General features: G+C 38.0%; 1 protein-coding gene across 19 annotated transcripts in view; it reads right to left on the bottom strand.

Annotated features, from left to right (window-relative positions):
• The window catches only part of LOC127939077 (afadin), a 107,821-nt gene extending 87,197 nt beyond the window's left edge, over nt 1–20,624 (bottom strand). For 10 of the 19 annotated variants that reach the window (XM_052536081.1, XM_052536089.1, XM_052536085.1 and 7 more), the window contains exon 1: nt 20,265–20,621. In XM_052536081.1, the coding sequence (XP_052392041.1) occupies nt 20,265–20,366 (102 nt within the window). In that variant the 5' untranslated portion in view covers nt 20,367–20,621. Of the gene's footprint in view, nt 1–20,264 lie in introns of all 19 variants that reach the window. The other 9 variants (XM_052536077.1, XM_052536088.1, XM_052536079.1 and 6 more) reach the window with 2 other exon arrangements.
• Nucleotides 20,625–24,630: the final 4,006 nt, after the last annotated feature.

Genomic DNA, 24,630 nt, shown 5'->3' with positions numbered 1-24,630 from the left:
TGACAAATGAAGCACAGCTTTGACAGATATTCACTAGAAGAAGAGCCAGCCCACTATTATGTTTTGAAAAACCAGCTCAGATTTATGGAAAAGCAGTTGAAGCAGGAGCCTGCAGGGACCTGCACACCTGCCTGAGCTCCCCAGCAGCCATTTGTGTTCACTGAGGTGATCAAAAACAGGAGGAAAGGTGGACGTTTTACAGGCTTTCAGTGTTTGTGTCCCCGTCATGGCATTAGCAGACAGATACAGACCTCCACCTTGATCTTTTAGTGACAGGTTTTTAAAACCAAGGTTGCAAAGTGTGAATTTCAAAAGGCACAAAGGAGACTTTGATCTCAGTCACTACAATGTTCTGCTTTGATACCGTGCGCTTTTTCAAAGAGACTATTAAAGATTAAAGATAAAAATTACATTTGTAGCATGTTTAGCTTCTATAATGTGGCCCTTTTTTTGTCAAGAGAAAATGTATATTCAATGAAAAATAACAATCAACAAAAGTACATATTTTTCTTGTTTAAAAGGATTTACATTTAATTGAAATGCTATTATTTGAGTGAAAAGATTCCTGAAAAGAAATGCATTAGAATCAATCAAATCAAACATTAGAATGATTTCTCAAGGATCATGTGACACTGAAGACTAAAGTAATGATACTGAAATTTCAGCTTTGCCATCACAAGAATAAATTACTTTTTTAAATATATCCAAAAAGAAAAATAAGTTCAAACTATAAAAAATATTTCATAATACTACTGTTTTTGATCAAGTAATTGCATTAAATTAACACAGTCTGGTCTTTAGCATAATATTCACAAACTAAGGACATTAATTAAACAAAATATGTATGATTTTTATTTCATGTTGATTGAGATAATTTATCTACCTACCATACAATCACACAGTAACAGAACAGATATGTCGTAGTTATGCAGAAAGCCCAACATTACTTGACTTAACAGGTGTCTCTTGAGCAAAAATACTGATTATTATTAAGCAGTTTTAAAGAAAAAATTTAGAGACACTGGTTTCTGATAAAGGGGCTGTTTCACACCAGTATCCTTAATGAATTCCAGCTGCAAGTTGTCATCTCTCATGAACTCAAGTCCTTCGTCTCACACCTGCCCCTCCCATTGTTGAAGGCGCTAGCACTCAGCAGGAGTAAGCAAATTTCAAAATAAATATTTGATGTTGTGATCATCGCATGACTACGTTACTGGGAATGGTGTAAAATTATGTCAGAAAGTTCCTGTAAGCACATTCACTTCACGCTTAAGAGAAGCCACAACAACCAAACCTTTTAATAGCACATGAATCACCAGAAAGCACAGAACAGGAACATCATTATGTTGGCTTGGCAACAAGTTATGCTAGTTATGCTATGCAAGTTATACTGTTATGCTATTTAAACTTCTTCTTTTTCTTATTATTATTTTTCTGACAGAAATTCTGAACGCTACTCCTCCTAGGGCTTTAAAGCCACAAGCCCCAAACTCGGCAGACACCTGCGGGATAGAGCGGTGCTGGTTGCTATATCTTTTCAGACTGATCAGACTTAAAGTTTTTTTTTTATTAATTTTTAAATGTCAAAATTCATTACCCATAGACTTACATTGTCTGAGAAAAATTGCGCCCCTACAGTTGCAATGAGATTTAGGGGAGGAGTCGGGTTTCGTTTCACTTTTAAACCGTTAAAAATACAGTAAATAATACAATTTCCTTCAAACTGACAAGCTAAACCAACATATCTGATTAGTACAGGGGTTAGGGCTCATTAATAATTGATTTCTGGGCAGAGAGCAGTCAGAAAGATGAGAGAAGAATCACGGCTGCTCAGCTCAGGCTGTCTCCACGGAGCTCACAACGAGCGAATTCATTCTTATTTAAGACCTTTTAAAACGGCGATTGCACGCAATCCACACGTTAGAACACACCAAGAGCTAAATTCAGATGTTTCTGAACTGTTTAAAGTAGGGATGTCAACGATTAATCGATGATCGATTAATTGTCGATAAGAGATGCAATCGATTAAGGCTGTCGATGGTCGGTTAACCGATTCAATGTTGGGCTGCGTGCGGCTCATGCGCACTCAACACGTGCGAGCGGCTGTGAGTGACGGTGACGATATATAAAAGCATCATCATTCATTCACAATGTACAAATTAAGCTTTTAATGTGATTTAAACTTTAAAGTACATTAAAATAGAAACAACATAAAAGTTCTTCAACATTAAATGCAATAGAAATGTAGTTACTAATCATTTCATCAGATAACTGTTTTATATCGTGCGCTTTGCAGGGCTGCGGGACACAGTGACAGGACAGGTAGTCTATTCATTCCTACAACTTGTTAATTCATTCCTACGAATTATTAATGTGGCAATTGTCCATGTTTCATTAATTTTGTTCCCTAAATAACCCATGATTTAAGTGAAATAAGGGAACAAATTAATAAATCGAACGAATTCTTAATTCATGAAATCTTTAATTTCCCTTCCCATGTTTACCACAGTAAGAGATGCGAAAACAGTTATTAAAAGCGAAAGATAATAAAATAAACCTGGGAAATCAGAGGGTTAGACTATGAAGATTTAGGAAAAGAAACAATGCTTAAATATACTGAATTTGTGGAAATTCGTGACCAACCGGCAAACCAGAACAAAGCCGCGTAAATGAAGACTATGGGGTCCAAAAGCATGGTCGCGATTTAACATTTTCCAGTTAACCTATCATTCCTCTAATAAACAAAGCTTTTATACCACACTTGTCATAATCAAATCTTATAATTTCTAAATAAATAATTGCTGGATTCAAAACAGCGATTAATAGGCGCTGTGACCGACACATTCCTGGAGTATTCACTGCTGTCACTAAACGGTGACGCCGAGCATCGTTCACAAGTTTCTGCATGGACCTGACTAGGGCACAGGTTCTAAGCCCTGGGACAAAATGGGATGCTTTAAGGAAAATGTATAGCCTACTAAGTAATAGGCCCAACATAAAAATAACAATTTGTTTTCATGTTTTTTTTTTTTTTTTTAAATCGGCTATGCGAAATATATACGACTTAAATAGGCTAATTAAGATTAACGGATTTAAAACAGAAGTGTGGGCGCGTTTTTGCTAGTTTACATTATAAATAATAGTTTAACATTCAAATACATTGCGAATATGGAAACATTTCGATTTGTGCCGAATGAGACATGAGCAATAACCTCCAAATAAATCTAGCCAAAGCTGCGCTCGCTCATCCTCATCTGCACGCATGAACTGTCACGATCTAATGCGCTGTATGCCGGATTTTTAAAAATCTGACATTTTCTAGGACAGAATCCAGCAGGATCAAATTAATGTGAGCAACTGTGTTTTGGTGCAGCAGCGCCGATGTAGTTCACTTAATGTGCAGCGCAGTCACACGCGCTTCACATTTCGGATAATTTTATACAATAATGTCAGTTGGAAACATTGCAATTGTGCTTTAAAATACAACAACGAGCACCACAAAACCATTTAAAGAGGCGCGTTCAGCGTTCTCGATGCGGGATTGGAAACTGTCAACAAAGTAAAATGACCTCAAAAGTATGGCGCAATCTCTTCATTTTATCAAATGATCATAATCGCATCTATTCATTTTATAATCCTGCTACTAGCATTTTATTCAGACTAAAACCTCTTTAATTCAAGTGAGAAAGCGTTTTGTGTGTGTGTGTGGCTTTTGCACATCCTGTCATACCGCTGACTGCGTGCCTGCAATAGACGCATTTTGCAGTATTATGGTTAACGATTAATCGATTAATTGATCGTTAATTTAAACGACGATCGATCATGGAAATAATCGAAATTTGACATCCCTAGTTTAAAGTAATAACATGATATATTCGCGGCAGCCAAATGTCCGCGAGCTCGCGATGTATTTCTCTGAACACTTGAAGTCCACATGACAGCCGCGTTTCGGGGCGAGATCGGACAAATAAATAGGCTACACATTTCATTCACACTGACAAGCTAAACCAACATATGTTATTATTACCGCGTCAGATCTCATTTATAAATTATGTCTCTGGCCAAAGAACAGCGAGAAAGACGAGAGAGAAATGAGCGCTTCATTAGGGCTGGGCGATATGGAGCAAAAAATATATCTCGATATATTTTGCTATATCTCGATATACGATATATATCTCGATATCTTTACAGGAAAAATAACCCCCAAAAAACTACTGCAAAAACAAATATGGCAAATATTATGTTAAGGGGCCTATGAAACATTTTATTTTTTTCTTCACCATATGTTTTATTGTTACCTAATTCTGTGTTTTAGCATGTGCAATTATTTAAATGCATAAAAACAACTTAATTAGTTAAAAACAATTCTTAAAATAGCCTTATGTGAAATGTTTTTTTCCCTTCAGAAATTCTGTGTATTTACATTTTTCTGATTATCAAATGAAGGCATAAAACATTCATTTAATTTATCTTTTAATTATTTAAAATTAAGCAAACTTTATTTTTTGGTAAACAAAGGGGATTTACTATTAAAAATAAAACATGGGAGAAATGTTGTGTGATTATTCCTTATAAAATTATGTTCGTTTCATTTTAATAGTAGTAGTAGTGGGCTATCTACATTCTGCTGTACAATAGTAATAGATGTCTGTCAAATACTTTTATTTTGACGGGTTTACATTTACAGTTCTTTGTATGTGATACCACAGTCTATGATGTGATATGAGCTAGTCTTACTCAAATCAAACGGTTAGATGCTCATGAAGTGACTCTCAGTGCAGTTCTGGAGATGTTCCTCATGTGTTCACGTCATTATTTAGAGAGAGGAAAGACAATGAAATCAGCGCGAGCATTATGCGAGCTTCCGTGTTTAATGAATGAAGACGCGCTTCTGCTCCATTCGCTGACACAGACACGCAGAACATGCAGGATTCATATTTAAATAGACTTTTCCGGGTTAATATTTGCAGGTATTAGTCCATTTCGCGATTTGATGTAAGTGCATGACCGACTTTTGATTAATTCATTTAAAATTTGACCAATTCCGTGACATTCCGCGTTAAACTGTAAATTCCATTTTTATGACTGGATTCCGCGATTCCGTCCGCGTTTCATTGGGCCCTACAGTAGACATCTGCCTGCCGTTCGCCCTACGCCTTAAAGCTGAAGTATCTCCATATAATGGAGCCAGTTGTCTTTTTTTTTTTGACTAGTTCTCTACACGCGAGGTGAGAGGGGACAAAAGCAAGGAGGCGGGGGGCGAGCGAGCGGGGGCGAGCACAGCACAGGGAAGGCAAACAAGCAAAGTGTCGGAATCAGAATATAAACAATATATCGATATATACGATATGTCAAAATCCATATCGTGTTTAAAAAATATCTCGATATATTTTAAATATCGAGATATCGCCCACCCCTACGCTTCATCCGCATTTTTAAGCGCTTCCAAAAATAATATCACAGCGAATTGCACTAATCCACCCATTAGAACACAACAAGAGCAGAATTCAGGTGTTTTTTAACTGTTTATGTGTGCAAAATGAAATATAATTTGACAGCGTGATACAGCTTATGAATACTTGATTTCTGGGCAGAGAGCAGTCAGAAAGACGAGAGAATAATCACGGCTGCTCAGTTCAGGCTGTCTCCACGGAGCTAATTTTTCAATAGTGTGATAACTTAAAATATGTTGTCAGTACTATTAAAATAAGATTAAATTGAATGGTATTTAGGAGATTATGGTTTTTGCATGACTTATTTCGCATTCAACTAGACAACCCTGTCGTAGCTGTTATCATAGCCTAGGCTTTTTATTAAAAAAGAAAAAAGCAAGGGACCATGGAAAAAGACTGTTGCAGGTGTATTTTTTATGGTATTATTATTTTATTTTTTTGCAGCGGGGCAACTCAAGAATGTTGGGCACACAAGTACTGTGGCTCTTTTGCCCCATGGCCAAGATGGCCAAGCCAACATCAAAGTTAGTTCACTAACTTTTAATTCTAGTTTTAATATCCTACCCCTTGTTTTAACACATGCATGCATCTGTCATTCAATAACACAATGTACGCTTTTTCATTTTCAGTCTGCATTGGTGAAGGAGTTCCCAGATACGAAATTGAGAGGGTTGGCGTTATTTATCGCCCCACCAACTGCAGTGTCACAAATCAAAGACAGGAAATACTTAATGGCAATGACAGGTGTGATGTTAATAAATGGGAGGACTAAGGTTAGGCCATGACAGTTGTGTAGTAGCATTGTAACCGGAGCAATCACGAGGGTGTCGCACCATTTACTGTCTCCTGAGCTGGATTAATTTACACAGTCCTGAAATCATCCTACAAGGCCACTGGGCCTGATGAGAACTGCCCCTTCAGTTAAAACTGGCAGTAAACTGAGGAGAGGAAATAGTCCCGGGCAGTTAAATTAAATCTGGTGGTTAAGTGGCAGAAGCTTTAAATGCCCGACCGATCACAGAGTGGGAGGGTTTTCTTTCCCTTGACACTTGCAATTCAGCCATGAGTCATGAGAGGGAACAAGGATCCCTCCCATTAAATCCTGTTGAAGACATACCATGCTATTACAGCTGAAAAAACAACAGCTTGTGGTGTGACAGGATAAGGGATAATCAGACAAGAAAATGACACACTCCAGAATACAGTCAATGTGGAATCAAGAGTGTTACGTCATGAAAACGCAGCCATAAAACAAGGTGCAGCTGTCGAGATAGCTCTAGGAAAGGTCGTATATACACACATATCTTATTCATGATCACACTTGTAATAATCTCTTTTATGAGCTTCTGTCTAAAATTAATTCATGTTAGCTAGCTGTATGATTCGTTGATCCTGAACTGTTAATTAGTGAAATGAACATTACTTGGACACATTCACTTCTGCTTTAGACAAATGCATTTTCTGTAAAGTTGCTTTGAAACAATGTGTATTGTGAAAATAACACTATACAAATATTTTGTAAATTTGAATTGAATTCGCTAAACATCTTTATTCATCTAGAAATAAACAATGTTATCAAATGAACACTGTCATCACACAAATTCACCACCCATATACCAACTAGAGAGGCCTGTGCCAAAAAAAAGTTGCTGTCTATCTAAATGGTGCACAGCGAGAGTAGCAGGCCTGACAGAAACCACTGATTGTTTTTCACAGGACAACATTCAGCTTTGTCTAACAGTCTGAGCAAGCAGCAGCCAACTGGGACAAACACGCTCTATCCTAACCGTATAGACAAGCCAAGCACAAAACGTGCTTTCTAAAACAGGCTTCACTGGAGGAAAACATCACAATCTCAGGAGTCTGGGTGGATTCTAAGTGGTTGCTTACTGGCTCAAATCAAAACAGACAACCCAGATATGGCTCGGGTTCCTCCTTTAAAGGGATACTCCACCGTGTTTTCATATTAAACTATGTTTTTCCCTTAACTAAGACGAGTTGATACATACCTCTCTCGTTTCAGTGCGTGCACTCAATCGCTTTGGCGCGCGGTGACACTTTGAAAGCACTTAGCCATTCATTCAATATGGGCCAAGCAGAGAAGCTACCAAACACCTCCACGTTTTCCCTATTTAAATACATTTACTCGTGTAGTGTAACTCGACCTAGGACGGTAACACAAAACAAAATGTTGCGCTTTTCTAAGCGTGTAAAATTGATAACTATATTGTGTGGCGGAATACCATGGCAAGTGCTTGTAAGCACTTTGTCTTGGCGCAGTAATATCTTCACAAGAGGGAGCGGGGGCCGGTGAGAGGATTTTTCACGAGTGATGCAGAAAGAGATACGTTTTAAGGGATAATTCATCCAAAAATAATTAAATACATAAATAAATAATACTACCGTCCAAATGTTTATCAGTAAGCGGTCGTTTGAAAAAAAATTAATTGAAATTGAAATTTTTTTTGTAACTTTATATTCCTAAAGGAAGCCTAAAATATTATGACAGATTTCAACATTATAAGAAATACTATGATCCCCATTTGGGAAAACCTGGGGGATGTGTGCAACTGAAAGATCCAAAAGTGTGTGTGATCACGTGTGTGTGTTTGCAAACAACAGTATCAGGTTCAACTTGTGACACACACACACTTCCAAGGCCTCTAAATTATGTAACAGCACACAGTCCAATTACATCTTCCCTGAGCAGGGATAATAAAATATTGCTGAAGCATCCAATTACACCTGATTAATTTACTATTCATCAGGAAACAGTTTCAATGATTGGTTTTCCCATCCCTTCACATCCATATTTTAATTTCGAAGGCTTGTTTTAACAACATTTACTATGTGACTAAACAGTGAAACTTTGCATAGAGGTGAAACTCTAGCCTTGTTTAAACTTTCATTATGGCCACACACTGGCACAATGAGCTACTCCTACAGCGAATGGACGTGATGACTAAAGAGGGGAATTCAAGCCACACACCGAGGGTGTGCCTACCATTCACTTTGAATAGTTTATAAACTAACAACACTCATAAATGCATTTCAATAGCAAAACTGATCCGACACCTCCTTCCCTGCTTGTCCGAGGAAGTCAGACTGCTCATCCCATATGGAAGTGATTTTTTTTTTCAAGCAGGATTTCCCCCAAGGTTTACGCCAAGCACTCACCACCCACCAGAACCAGAACCACATCAGATACAGAGCCATCCAAGAGCCAACAACATTGCCACCCCTACAGATACCACCACATCCAAACCAGTCAGCAAAACCACCCAGATGGACCGCAAACCTCATCTTTCCCTGCATCTGTAGCTCCTGACAGTCCACATGTCATGCTTCCAACATTAAAACGTGTGAATTCAGACTGGGCAAAGCAGGTTACAGAAACATCTGTGCCTTTCAGGTCAAAAGATGTTATCTAAGGCCGGAATCTCTGTCTAGTTCAATAAATATCTGAGGCGCGGTGTTGTGCTTGGAAACTCTCTCCTGCAGGTCATCTCCCATACATGCATTGTCTACTTGTTACAATATTATTGCTCTCTGTAGGTAACGCACCCTCCCACCACCCCCTCCTGGCTCGGGGCCCTACTGGGGTGGAGAGCTACTACGGAAAGGCCCGGACGACTGCCAAAGAAAGCACTTGCTCTGCTCAGGTACAGTCATTACAATGCTGAGAAAAAGATCTGCACATTTAATTTCTAAGATCTCTTTAAATGAAAAACAAATGTTGTTTAGCAGGGCTCCAGACTGCGACCAAATGGTCGCATTTTGCGACCAAATTTTGAGAGTGTGCGACTGAATTTTACATCCAGTCGCACATGTGCGACCAGTAGATTTGCACACGCACGCACGCAAACACACACACACACTTGCACACACTCGCGTCTCATTGAGTGATGCCTGTCTGTGAGGCGGCAAATGCGTGTGAGAAGAATAGGGAATGGCCACTGTAAGTGGCTAAAATGTGTGGAGGGGGAGGGGCCTAGAGATAATTGAGCGGGCGTAAACATCTGTGGGAAGGAAACCGAGACAAATATCATCACAACCTGATATGTGCGTGCGTCTGAGCTATGAGCAAGCGAACTATTGATTCGTTCTTCCGACCTGCGGCTAGTGTACCAGTGCCAGAGCCTAGTGTCACCGTCAGATGATGATTCAGAGTCAGAGGTTGGTGTGGCTAAAAAAGTCCGCACCAGGGCCGGCCCGTGGTATAGGCAAATGCTAAGGGCGCCACTCATCCATAGGGGCGCCAGAATGAGTGAACGAGTGATTTTTTTTTTTTTTTTTTTTTACATATTTTTTTTTATAATAGGCTACTATTTAAAAACCATTAATTCAAAACACTTCCAAATAAAGCAAAAAAAAAAAAAATCCGGCTCTTCAATCTTCCCCCGCCCATCGAGTGCTTGAAGTGTGTCAGAAACAGAGTGCGCGCACGATCAGTTGTTGGTAATTTGATGTGTAGCGTGCCCGACGCCGCATCCAATGTAGACAGCACTGCTTTTGTTAACACACAGCTCGTAGAAACGGGCCTGGCAGCTCGCGCCAGTTCTAGACACGGTGAAAGTTTCCTGATTGTGACGGAAGGCCGAATTTACATGACACATTATAAATGAGCATAGTCTGCGATAGATACAGTGCCAAAAAGAAGAGAAGAGGATAAAGACAGAGGTAAAGAGATGTAGTGAAATAGCAATTTATTGCATAGGAGTAAGAAGATACTATAATTTCATGGCAGTTATTTTTACCTTAAACTTAATGTTAGCAGTTGTTCTGAGATCTGAGTCCCCAGACTGTGATTTTGTACAATCAGTTTTAAGACGCATTTTTTATTATGACTTTTTTTTTTTTTTTTTTTTACTCTACAGTTGTGCAGTTTTGGGGGGATACAGTACAGGCCAAAAGTTTGGAAACATTACTATTTTTAATGTTTTTGAAAGAAGTTTCTTCTGCTCATCAAGCCTGCATTTATTTGATCAAAAATACAGAAAAAATGTAATATTGTGTTATATTATTACAACTTAAAATAATTTGTTTTCAATTTATTATACTTTAAATTATCATTTATTTCTGTGATGCAAAGCTGAATTTTCAGCATCATTACTCCATTCTTCAGTGTCACATGTGACATCCAGTCTAACACATGATCCTTTAGAAATCATTCTAATATGATGATTTATTATGAGTGTTGGAAACAGTTCTGCTGTAATGTGTGTGTGTGTGTGTGTGTGTGTGTGTGTGTGTGTGTGTGTGTGTGTGTGTGTGTGTGTATATATATATATTAGGGGTGTCCATGGTTAACCGGTTAACCGATTAACCGTTAAAAATTGTGTAACCGAGTGAAACATTTTGCTCGGTTAAGTGACGTCAATGGCGTGCATTGAATTTAGTTGTAATACATTTTTGCACCACCAGAGACCGCCAGAGCGCTCCCAGACATTTGTAATGTCCACAAGAAGAAGTCATTTTTCTAATATGAAGCGGGCTAATACGAGTGACGGGGCAAAATGCAAGTATTGCAATACAGTGCTTAGATATACTTCAAGTACAACCTCGTTGTTGTAATCTCAACAGCCAACACCCGGGCATCATTATGCCGGTCAGGACACACTGGATGCGTGGCGAAAGCATCTCAGCTGCGTGGCGTGTCTGTTTTTAATTCGGTTCCCATGTTAACAGGTTAGAGCTTGCCGACTGCCTGCGTGAGACGCGCGGCTCGACGCGTGCATGCTAGAAATAGAACCGACGCCTTGTTGGAAGCGTTTCCAGGCAAAGTATAATAGGAAAATATGTTTATATGTCATTTTGTACAAAAATACATATTAATTCATGACATTTTGATATTTGAAAGTCTATAGGTTGACATAAATTCAGATATAAATGTAATTTAAATAAATAAATAAATAATTATCGCTTTTCAAATATTGTACGTGTCAAACATAGTCATAGCCTTAGCGAGGCGGCCGCGGAGTCTGCTTGTTATACATTTTAGGCTTATTCTCAAATTCAGATTGTGTTAATGGGCGGCATTATTAGGCAGTTTTAATAGGACAATTTGACCGGAGAGATTAAATTTTGTCGGACATTCCTTTTTTTTTCGGCCAATGTCCGGAAATTACTATGGTTATGGTTACTATGGCACACTATGGTTAACCGAGTATTAACCGCTAAGGGCCTCGGTTAACGGTTAATGAAAAACTTGAGAACGTGCAGCCCTAATATATATATATATATATATATATATATATATATATATATATATATGCATGAGGCGCCAGGTAAAATCTTGCAAATTGGTCAGGGCTGGCCCTGGTCCACACTCACCATTTTCAAGAAGACTGGCTGTAAGAATTCAGATGGCTGAGGTACTATAATTATTAGAACTACTTTTCACCAAATACAAAAGCCAGCTCGACCTTCAAAGGAAGAATGGCTTAAAACTTAACGAAACATACAACAACGATAAAGCATGCACACAAACTTTTTTACTATGCACATTGTATGAGTGTATGGAATTTTGTTTACTATTTGTACTGTCATGACAGCGATGGTGCTGTCAGTTTACCTTGTTGCATCTTCAAAAGTGCAGAATAAAATGTGACACTGAATTTGAAACGGCACATTGTAATTTCTGCATCTATTATTAAAGTATTTATTAGTAATACAGTGGAAATTAGTAGATTTGGTTAGCATGTTGATTTACGGTGTGCGCCCCTAAATTTTCTGGTTGTGCCCCTAAAATTTTCAGTTGGGGGCCCCTGTGCTCCTAGTGTAAAAAGTTAGTCTGGAGCCCTGTTTAGTGAGACATTTAGACAAAAAAAAACTATTGAGAACTGAGGTGCTCCGAGACCCTAAAAACACAGGTTCATGAACTGCTCATGTGTAAAACAACACACTGCCACGCTTCGCTCTGAAATACACTGAACATGCATTTAAATAAATAGCAGCCAAATCTAAACTAATTTTATTTCAAGTAAAAGTGGAGGCCTACTAAAAGTGGTCACTGAAAAGTTTTTCCCACCAAAATCCTAAATGCATTTAAGAGCCAAACAAGCCGATTTGGGAAACAGACCATCCTCTCTGAGCCCTGTGGTTCTGTCACACTAATCTGAACCATCAGTCATTAGCATTAGCATTAGCTTCCTAGGCTGTGATTTAGCAGAGCACTTTCAGACAGTGAGCGGCTGACAGGGGCATCCTCTGTCCCATGAGAGCAGAAGGCCATTCTGCTGTGGTTGATCTCTCATTCCAGTGTTATCTTAAGGCCAGCACACACACTCACAGGATGGCTACGCTTATCTCCTCTGTCCAACACAAACAGAGAGCTGACGCTGTGGTCATTTTCCCTCAACCCTTCTCAGCAGCAGAGCTCAGCCCCCATAACTGAGGTCTAAGCGTGGGTTTTTTGCTCATATGCAAGGCCAGAGTGAATTGGTAGAGGTTTTTCTGAAATCATTTTGAGAGAAATCCTATAGAATACTGTGAAATTGATTTAAATATGATAAATGCATTAAAAAGACCAATACTACAATACTACTTATCTGAAAGCATCCTCAAACTAGGCACTGAATAAAATAACATTAAATATTTACTATAATATTTATTAAAATTCTGTGAACTAATACGAGACAAAACACTAAATATATAATGTAAAAAGTTTTTTAGTTTAAATGCACACATCTGCTGCTGAATCTGAGGCTGCAGGATCAGCTATCACAATTGCACAACAAAGACCATTTTCAGTGCAACAAGCAGTACAACAAGAGTGATATCAGCCTGTACGATACGGCCTGATTGTGCTCGGAGAAATCATTATTTTGCACTCAAAACAGCACTGAAGTCATAATCCAGCCACTGCTCTGTACCATGAACCTTTCAACAAGCTGTAATGATGTCATAGCCAGACATTCTATGATACAACATTCCTCAGAACCAAGTTCTATTGTGCTGAACTTTGGACAGGAACACTATAATTTACAGTACGGGGAGTGTGAATGAACCCACACGATGGGTAGTGAAGGCCCTCAGTGTCACAGAATAAAACAGGCCCTCAGTGTCACAGAATGAGCTGAAAGTGTGGAACATTCCAGAACAATAAAAAGGGGCCGATGCGTGCCTCAAACACAGAATTTCCACTCGCTTAGTTTTCCTTAATTATGTGAGAAAAAAGGCTCATTCCCATCAACCTACTTATTTGACATTACGACTAATCTCCCCAACATTCCATTTCACTTTAATTATATTTGGATAAAATTTTAATCTGTAAAAAAAAAAATCTCTCTATAAAGGATATGACAGCACACTGAACGCACAATATTATAAAGTCATATACTGAAATATATAGGTTATGGTCACTCAATAAAAAATTTTATTAGTGTGATTATCATGGTATCTTCGAGTATCTTTGTTTCATTTTATGAAACTAAAATATCATATATTATCAAAATATTATCTTTCATACAATAACGTGTTTTGTTATATAATTATAAGTGTTTATTTTTGTAATTTTTTACCCATTTTAATTAATAAAAATGAAAGAAAAAATTGTAACATATTACCAATCCACAACTGTACCATGGCACCACCACAGCACTTTCTGTAACTGTTGGTACAAAAAAAAAAAAAAAAAAAGAGTGCAGTGTACAAGAACAGGCCTCAAGACCGGTCCAGAGCACTTGGATAAGACGTTCCAGCATGACTGCCAACTGAAAGAGAGTTTCACGCTCATGAGAGGACACATGCGTAAAGTAACAAATGATACATTTCAAAATGTGCAACACACCGCAAAATATTTGGCTTAGTTTTGAGGAACATTTGCACTTTAGAAATAGCCAATAAGGTCAGCCCTGTAGCGGCCACTGACTTACCATCGTGGCCTCCCGGGAGATAAATAGAGACTGACAGGCCAAGGCTAGGGTTGGGATCAGACCTCCCATTCACACGACATCCATCGAGTCTAACAACAGCCATTCAGCGTCAAGACAATAAGGTGCTTGTGTGCAAAGACTGCAGAACCATCTCTCAAAAACAACAGGATCAAAAGGTACCAGGTGAATGTAGGAAATCTAGGTGCCTTGATCTTGTACTATGTGGATGGGGAATGCATTTTATGCCAGCAACAAATGCGATCAAAACAACATACTGCCTTTGTCCATTTCATATTCAAAAAGATTCTGCAAGTTCAATAAAAAAAATACAATTTTGATTAATTTTAAAATTAGGGCTGCAACAACTAAACTAAAAACCGCAATTAAAAACAAAAACAAAAAAACATTTTAAAACATTTTGACCGAACAGTTGCTGGTTACCATCATTCTTCAAAATCATTCTTTTGTTAGGAATATACAGTCATATACAGGTCTGAATACAGGTCTGAAGTCATATACAGGTCTGAATCAATGTGAGGGTGACTAAAAATGATGACAGAGTTTTGGGGTGAGCTTTCTTTTAAGGTGTTTTAACGCTTTTGGCCAAAATACCAGTCCATAATCCATAAAAACACTATGTTCTCTCATATCAAAATCCACCAATATATTTAAGAACTTTTTGGCTTGTAAACGGTGCTTGATCTGTGCATATTTCTCTCCGGATTCAGATGTGATGGATTTTTCAATGGAGAAAGCAATAAGCCGAAAGCAGCAGTTTGAAGTTAAAACCATCTCAAAAGATAGATTTATCACGAATATGAATCTTGTGGATAACAACTATTTGGACTTCCATTCTGACGGCACCCATTCACTGCAAACGACCCATTGGTGAGCAAGTGATATAATGCTAAATTTCTACATCTTCATCCTGGCCTGAGGGCGAGTGAATTTCAGCAAATTCAAATTTTTGGGTGAACTATTCCTTCAAAAGTGAAAATTGTAATCCTATATGCAATGCAAGTAGTGATGGTTTTATATAAACACTAATTTTATTGTAATGGAAATTACAATATCATTTATTAATCAAATATCAAACTAGCTGCATAGAACTGACATCAATTCTGATCCTCTGTTGACAAGCTCTCATGCTGAATTTGCACAACAGGGCCGACGAGCTGTTTTCAGCCTGTAGCTGGGTGAAGCACATGTGTGTGCGAGTGGAATGCAGTCACAGTACGAGGAGGAAAAGCACAAGAGTGGAATACAATGATTCCGATAGGAACCCCACCCTCTGCACCACGTGAGGCCACTTGTTATGATTCAACACACAGACTTCGCACAGGAGCTCTGTCAACGGCTGCAGGTTCAGAGAGAAACACCAGCCGCAGTCAACTAAAAGCTCAGCAATCCCTCTGCATCACTGGAGCTTCTGCAGGAAATCACAGAGATTCAGAAACCCTGATTTCTTCATACAAAGATTTTGAATAATAAATGAACGGCAAATGACTTTGGAACAGTTCAGAACTCCAAGACAATTTAGGCAACTGTTAAACGGTGATACATCTTATAAAAAAAATTGTAAGTCTTGCAGGAGAATAGAACAAAAATATTACACACATAATATATATAACACATTTTAATGCTTGCTCTCCTTTGCCAACAAAACATTTTTGGAAAAAGATGTTGCTTGTCTTTATTGCATTCATTTACAACACAATTGGTTTTTTTTTCAGGTTGTGATTTAAACTAAAAGCTATTGGCCATTTTAAACTAAAACCTCTCACCCCCACTTTCCTGTTTTAACAGGAAACACATCAACACTGTGCTTGAAACATGGAGCTTTTGTGTTGACATAGGAAACAGGTTCAATACAAAAATAAAAAGACAGAAAAAAGCACAGATATTCTTGATGCTGAAACCCAAAAAAAAAGCATTATAATCACATCAGATTAGGGAACTATGGATTAGAATTTTTTAAATTACTGCTGAGGGAAACCCCATGAGTTTTAAACATGCACAATTACAGTGCAGACTACAGTACATTCCTCAACAACAAAAAAAGCAGGCTCAGATTGTGCGCATATAAAGGCACGAAAATCACCATGGAGATGATTTCCCAGAGAGCCACATGCTGTTGAGGTGACAAGCCTCATCATTTCTAACACAACATTTTTAGACCCTTAAAAATGTTGCATTTTATTACCTTGAGCACCTCATTAAACACACAAACCTGACTCTCTGATGCCCTGAGAAATCAGAATTTAAATTCATATAAATGTAGTATTTGATTATAATCCATCAGTAAGAACTGTGTACTAATGGAGTACTTGTTCTGCAAAGAGGTCACATATGATGTTCTCTAACATCACAGAGTGTAAAATTACACAAGATGATGGTTTGTACACAAAAACACTATAATGCTTTCAAATGCTACACAGCCACTGCTTTCAATAAGTTGTCAACAATAAAAAAAAACAAAAGAAAAACATTTAAACATGCAGAGACCATCAACGTATTTATAAACATAATTTCAGGTCTAAAGCTCTACAAACTATGATAACAAAATGTTTTTGTCTTTGATATGATACTTGACTAAATTATCTCAATACTACTACTGAATCAGTACCATGACAAAAACATAAAACAAGGAAAAGTCATTGAACAAGAGATGACACACTTGGAGTTGGAACACATAGTTTGTCATTTTATCTATTATTAAAAATAAAAGAAACAGAAATCTCTCACTTGTATAGTATGTGCCTGCCCTGCTTTCTGAGCATTTCCTCCCCCTTTAAAAAAGTGAGGCTTTTTCTTTGAAGGTATATCTGCTAGGACACCTATCCAGCTTTGATGCACAAAAACTAGAGATGAATTATTATTTTATTAATTTTCATGATAACAGTAGAGCATGGTGCTACCAACAATGGCAAGGTTATGGTTTCGATTCCAAGAGATAGCAAGAGGTTGTGCGATTATTTTCTTAACTTTTCCTAAGTTTAATAACGATTCATACTCATCGATTTTCAAATATTATTTTTTCTTGGAATTCCCATCCCTAATAAATGTACATTGATTATTTTTATGTATAACTGTCTGATAATCATACCTAAAGCTAATATTTCATTGTTTTCTGCTTTGACACATTAAAGGGATCATGTACTGTTGTCTGAGGTCCACTTATAATTTTATCAAGATTTTTACATCAAATATATCATTTAAAAGTAATAGGCTATTTTCTGTCCTGTTTTCTTCTGTAATAATAGACAAAGCAATAGTGACTGCGTAATAAAAAAAATGATTTACACTTGTGTGATGCAACATTACTGTTAGACCAAATATAATCGTTACAGAATCGTCTTTAAGTTTCAGTCTTTCTGAAAATTGTGCCTTATTCGTAAACAAATTCAAGTGAGCAAAGGAACAAGTTCTTACTGACGACTTGTCACAAACTGTCTTTGGTGGACAAGATACAGATGCAGATACAGGAAATGACGGCATGCATTAATTTGATCCTCCATCTTCTTAAAAACACAGTGCCAACTGGTTAAAAGCTTGGTATTTGTATTTCAGACTCAAATTAATTTCACGACACTGATCAGTAAAAACAATTGCCTGATGCACCCTTGCTAAAAGCTTAAGTAACCTTATGAAAAAATATGAAATGTTATCTTTTAAACATGTTATATATTTTACTGTATAAAAAGCTAAGTTTAAATGTACATTTAATCATTTAGAAGGCGATTTATCCAAAGTGATCTACAAATGAGCACCAGTGCAAGAAATTTCTCCTAAACAGAGGGAACTAAAGGAAGCAATCGGACTTCATAAAGACTATGCATGCACACAAAGTTGTGCAAAACAGGAAGACGCCACACTGCAGATACCACATGCAAAACAATCCCTTCTACAATCCCTGAAAACCCAGCTGAAAAAGTATGCATGCAATAAATGACTAAGCTAGTCAAACACGCTTATTTATTTAATGTATAACAAGGCATTTTTTAGGTTTGCCCTGGATCTCCAAATAAAAATAAACATACCGTAATGCTAAATGATTTTGATACATGTTAGCATTAAAAAAAAAAAAAAAACGCATCTTTTGCCATGTGCTTTCATGGAATAGTACACCTGAGAAAGTTATATTATGAATAGAGGACTTGTCAGCTTTAAGTTAAAAATGTATTAAAGATTAATTGTTTTATTACAAACTTGTAGTTTTTCCACTTCACCAGATGTTTTTTGACGGACTGGAATCTTCTACTGAAAGTTCTACTGTTATTCTGCATCATTTGTGTTTCCTAAAGTAAAGCACCCTTCAATGCCATTACACCACTGTGCATTCAAAAATAAACAGTAGTGTTTCAAAGGTAAAGTAACCTACTTATTTAATGGATTGTTTACATAAATGACTTCTTACATAATTCATTCTCAAGTGAGAAATGCAAAGCATTTTAGGCTTCACAGCCCAAAAGGATACAAATTAAATATGCAACCACATTGCAAAACAGCTGCGTGCAGTATGTCATAGCATAACTAATAATAATTATATCTGAAATTTGTATGTATATATATTGAATATATTGTAAAAGATATATATTTAAATAAAATATTTTCATTACATTTATGTTTTGCTATCTAATAGCAATAAAAATAAAACATCGGTTCTGAACGCTGGTTATTAGACCAAAAATAATCAGGACTGAATAAAAAATAAAATAATAATAAAAAGTAGTAGATCTCTAGTTATACAATGTTCCAGTGAATAAAATGTGACAATAGAAGCAGGCCTGCAAATTGGCTGTCACACTTGGTTGGAGGACAAGACGATTACGTCATCATCAGCTTTTCACGACTCCTGCTGATCTTAAGAGTTTGTGGTCTTTAAGGGGGGACTCGGAGAGGTTCTGTCAATGCATTTTCCACTTCTTATTAATCACCCTCTACAGACCAAAACAAACCTAATCTAGGCTTTTATGTCACATCAGCAGGTGCAGCAGGGGCTCAATATCACGTCTTATGCATGAATTATTAAGGGCCAAAGAATATTCTTTGCGCCTATGGGGGTTTCCAGTAAATCAGCAGGGAAGACCCCCGGCATTATGCTTTACCCCCAACCCCCTTCATTCAATGCATTCATGCACTGCCCGCCTAAAAACACTAATTCCCTACCAACTCTGGCGTGCAATCCAAAGCATATGCACGCAAAACCAATGCAAGTTAAAATCCCCATTTATCCCGCGATTGTTTGCTAAATGCATCTAAAACATGTTGAACAAACAGTTAAGCAAAAATAGAAATGCATTCTCATGCACCCGAATGACAACATGCATGACGCTTGTGTTATAAATATCTGAAAACATACACTGCACAAATAAACACACAACCATTTCAGGTTACATCACTTAAACGGACAGTTTCTGTTGACCATGGCCTGACATCCTAACAAACCATGTTTATTACATTCATCTAAGATATCATCCAGCTGTTCTGATCTAATCTGACAGCTTTGCATGCAGCTCTCTGCTACAAACTGCAAGCGAGCACCGAATCATTTTAGCCCGGCTCGTTCATGGTGGTAATATATAACTAATGTTTTAACGTAAAACGAAAATGCCAAAGTTGAACAGCAACAGGGACTCAGCTAGAAGTGTCCACATTTTATTCATACTAGACTATTTATGCTTTACTTCACCTCCAACATGGGCATATCCTGCCATTACCTGACTCAAAAATGCATCAGATAAGTCATAATAAAGCTCCCGTCGTGATTTAGCCGTTCCAGAGCCGTTGAGACATAAAGACAGGTAATATATGACAGATCAAGCGCACGTTTTTTTTTACTATAACAATCTCGCGTGTTGGGGGAATGAATCTCGCGGCACGGACAGACAGGAGACCGCGCGGCCTGTGCTCGCTCTCGGCTCCGCGGACTCACCTCAGTCGGTTGGCTGATCTCGAACAGGTCGAGCCGGTTGGCGTTCCAGTGGTTGATGATGTCGGCGAGTTTCCGCCGCTCCTCCTCTCGGCTCCCCGACATTCTCAAATCCCTAATAATTCTAGTCAAGCCGGAGAGAGAAACAATCCGCCTTTTTCCTCGCCGGTGCGGTTTTATCCACTCAAACAGGCTTCTTAACCGACGGCCTGGTATAAAAAGTAAATCTGTTACACCCAGATACTGGGCTTTCAAACGCGGTTTCCGCGGTGAGCGTCGCTCTTTCCCGCAGTCGCCGGTTAATGCACCTCAGCTCTATCGTCCACTGTTTCCGCCTTCCCAGGCAGCTCTCGTTTGTCTTAACGCGCTCCGTGCGCGCTCCCTGTGGCAAAGCTGGAGCTGTGCGCGCGCCCGCGCGCTACACTCCACACAAAATTAATGAGGAACACTGACGGGGACGCGCACAAGAACAAAATTAAAGAAACTTCTTGTTCCAGGCACTTGCTGCTCCATTCAAAATATTTACGTGTGCACGCGGATGTCGTTAGATAAAATTACATAATAAAAAAAATCGAACTAGTTTTTACGCGATAAAAGTAGAGAATTATTAAATTGATACCCAGGAGTTTTAAAGTGATATCCCCCCAAAAAATCTAATTCCATCAAATGTGTTCAAGCTTATATAGATATATGAAACATATGTGGCTTATTTTACAAAAACAAATTAAGCTTGAATACATTTCAAATAATTTTCTTTGGGGGGGGGGGGGGGGTATCAAAAGAAGAAATCTCTATAGCCTCTTATTAAAATAGCAGCATGATGTACCTGGATTATTTTAAATCAGTTGTCCTTTCCAAGATATGGTTTCTCAAAACCCTTGGTCCTAAGTATTAAACATTGCATAACTCATCCCAACCCATTTGAGCTATAGACATAAAATCGTGTGGCTTGTCTAAGTGATCTGACTCCCATTCTTCAGAAAATGTAAAAATCTAGTCAGATTTCCTAATACTTTGGTTAATAATCGAATTGTTGGATGTTAACAAAATGGCCTAAAACAAAAGGTCACACAAAACCGATGCAAAAAGCATCACTAATTTACATTTTGTCTGGTCTCAGTTTTACAACACTGTATACAGATTCTGTCTAGCACTGCACTTTGGTGGTCTGGAGAGCCAGACATCAATTGTCCATTTGAAGGGCTCAATTAAAGAGAAGATAGGTTGGCAAATAAATCATAATTTTCCATCTATAAGTGTTATGAGTCAGCGTTCTTTGTGGCAGGTTTCTTCACTTCGATCTATCTATCTTATTTCATGCAGATCCAGGGACAGAAACTGACAAAGCACAACTGGAAAGATCTTATTAAAAGAGAAAAAAAAGTGTCGCCTAAGCAACAGTTACTAATTTTACAAGAAGGTACTGATTCATTATGTCTCATATTAATAATTTTTCTGCTTCTGTTTAAGTTGTAACAAACTATGGAAGCCTGTTTTCTCCATCTTGTGATGTTGACTTGTTTTCTCCAAATTCCCAATTCTGTCAAAATTCTGAGTTATAAATTTGCAATTGCGAATTAACATCTTGCAACTAAATCTTTTTCAGAATTATTAATTTGTATGTCACAATTCTGAGTTTGTATCTTGCAACTGTGACAAAAGTCAGGACAAGTCACAATTGACCTTAGTGATGTGAGGTCAATGGTAACAATTAGTAAATCACAGTGTCTCAAGCTGTACTGTAATATCTGTGGCAGAAAAAGGAAGTTGGTGAGAGCCAAAAAGTAACATGGTTTCCTGCCGCGGTCTGCAGGGCGTCTTTTTAACAGCGGTTTTATTTTAAATCCCACTTTCACATGTACATACACACACACTTCCTTTAAAACTGAACTTTGAACTCAGAAATTCACTTGACATCTGAAAGCACTTAAGGGATCTTTATATCTGCAACCTTCTTCTGTGATAAGAATAGGTGCTATAGAGAAAAGCCTGTACTCTAGCAATAAAAACAGAGGAATATTCATGCTGCATCCAGCATCCTGATCCCTCCTGCTGCCTTGCATGTATTATTTCATTACATTATAGACAATTAAGCATCACTGACAGATCAGTATTAATTTATACTGTATGTATATCCAGAGGGCTGTATTGGACAACGGATAAACATGTCTCCGTCTTAATGCGATCCCATGAAAAGCATGCTGGGAACTAAACATCCTCTGTTCAGTTAGCTGTGTCAACAGAAAATGATTCATGTAGTCCCAACACAAAGTTATTAAGTTCACTTACATTTTACAAATTGAAGTGGACGGAACATAATGGAAATATGTTATGTATGTTAGGTTCTGCTAATTTCAACAAAGTAATTTGATCAAGCATTCAAATTATTTTTATTTATTTTTTGAGTGAAGGCTGATTGTATGTAAAACCCATCAGTGTTGAGATAAGGTTGCACTGACTTCCTGAGCTAACAACCAAATGGTCACCAAACTGAAGCAGCACTCCAGTTACAGACACAAACTGCCAGTTCTTGGCCTGTGATAGCGTTCTGCTGGTACATCTGTGTTTGATATTAGTGTAGCTTTACGGTGAGACAGCAGAGGCCGTGGCATCTAGAGAGCCAGAGGAAGACTTCAGGGGAAGAGTCTGCTCTCTACAGCTCTTTTCAACCAACTTATTTAGTGTGAATAGAAGCGGTGGGCAGTTGCCTCCAGTCCCAGAAGATGCGCTTTGGCACGGAATGCCATTTCCATGGCAATGGCTTGGAAAACTTCACCTCTTTGAGCCTCTGTGCTTGTCAAGCGGCAGACGTCTCCACATCTGATTAGCGATCTACACAGACAGAGAGCCTTGCTAGTGCAGGCTATTATGGATCATGGACTACTTTATTGATGAATTTGTTTCTTACAAACATTTTTGCTGCACAAAACATTGATTGATGGACTGGAGTCGTGTGGATTACTTGTGAATTACTGTGATGTTTTTATCAGCTGTTTGGACATTCTGATGGCGCCCATTCACTGCAGAGGATGCATTGCTGAGCAAATGAAATGCAAATATTTCCAGGTGGATTGCCACTGCTGTGATTTTTGATTATCCGGAGGTGATGCTCGGTGATGGCTGCCAATATGGTGACAGCCGCCTCCGCCCACTTTTGACTTCAAAAACGCTCTTCAGAAACCTATGGGTGACATCACGGACACTACGTCCATATTTTCATACAGTCTATGGATATTACGCAGTGCCTGAAAATCGTCACTAGCATCTCCATTGCTGCAACTACACAAACTACCGTATTTTCCGCACTATAAGGCGCACCAGATTATGAGGCGCACCTTCAATGAATGGCCTATTTTAGAACTGTTTTCATATATAGGCCCACCGGATTATAAGGTGCATATAATAGAAGATACTGCAGTCAAACGTTTGACTTGGTTTGCGTTATGAATCCACTAGATGGAGCTGTGCTAAAGGGAATGTCAACATTTTGACAGATTATAAGGCACACTGTCGTTTTTTGAGAAAATTAAAGGCTTTTAAGTGTGCCTTATAGTGCGGAAAATACTGTAGTTGGGGACTACTTTCAGGCGCTGCATAATATTATGCCAGAATTAGAGTATAGTTCCTAGCCATATTGGCCTAGAAGATTCTACAACTTTTCATTTTCCGTCGGCCTTAGTACAAGATGTAACCATAGGAGAGTCAAGTTTTAAATGGAAAAAATATAGAAACTCTTTGGTCATTTTGGAGCAAGATGCTAACGGTCTAATCAGATTCAATGATCTATGCTAAGCTATGCTAAAAGTGCTACTGCCAGATCTGGAGATCGGCTGAATGGATTTGAAAACGGTAAAACTCAACTGTTTAACTCTAGGGGAGTTGTAAATTATCCTAATTTAAAAAAAAAAGGGTAAAATCTTCTTTTAAAGGCAACATTTGTTCCTAACCTATTTTTATCTGTGGGTTTATAACTGTTTAATCAATTAATAACAAAAAAAAATACACTTTATTTAAAAATGATGTAGACATTACAAAATGTGTGTGATAAAATATTCGAGGTAAAAAAAAGAAGCAGATACTTTTAGAAGATGCTAATGGTATGCTTAGAATTTTTCTCTCAATAATAGGTTCCCACCAGCTGCTACTTCTCTTTAAAGTCAGCAGACAAAAGAGAGGTTGAGGAACACAAATTTCCCTTTCCCAATAGCTGCAGCGAATGACTACTGTAATTTGTCAGCCTAATTAAAAGGCCATTTTGGGAAGTAAGAAGGTGCAGAAAACGACACTCTTTTCTGTAGACTGAGCTCAAATAAAGAGGAGTGTAAGAAAAAGGGGCAAATGAATAATTCATGCTATTTTTGTCACAGTT

The sequence above is a fragment of the Carassius gibelio genome, chromosome A20 (genome assembly GCF_023724105.1).
Source record: "Carassius gibelio isolate Cgi1373 ecotype wild population from Czech Republic chromosome A20, carGib1.2-hapl.c, whole genome shotgun sequence".
Lineage (NCBI taxonomy): Eukaryota > Metazoa > Chordata > Actinopteri > Cypriniformes > Cyprinidae > Carassius > Carassius gibelio.
Note: the sequence above shows the minus strand (reverse complement) of the source record. Positions and strands in the feature narration are given on the sequence as shown.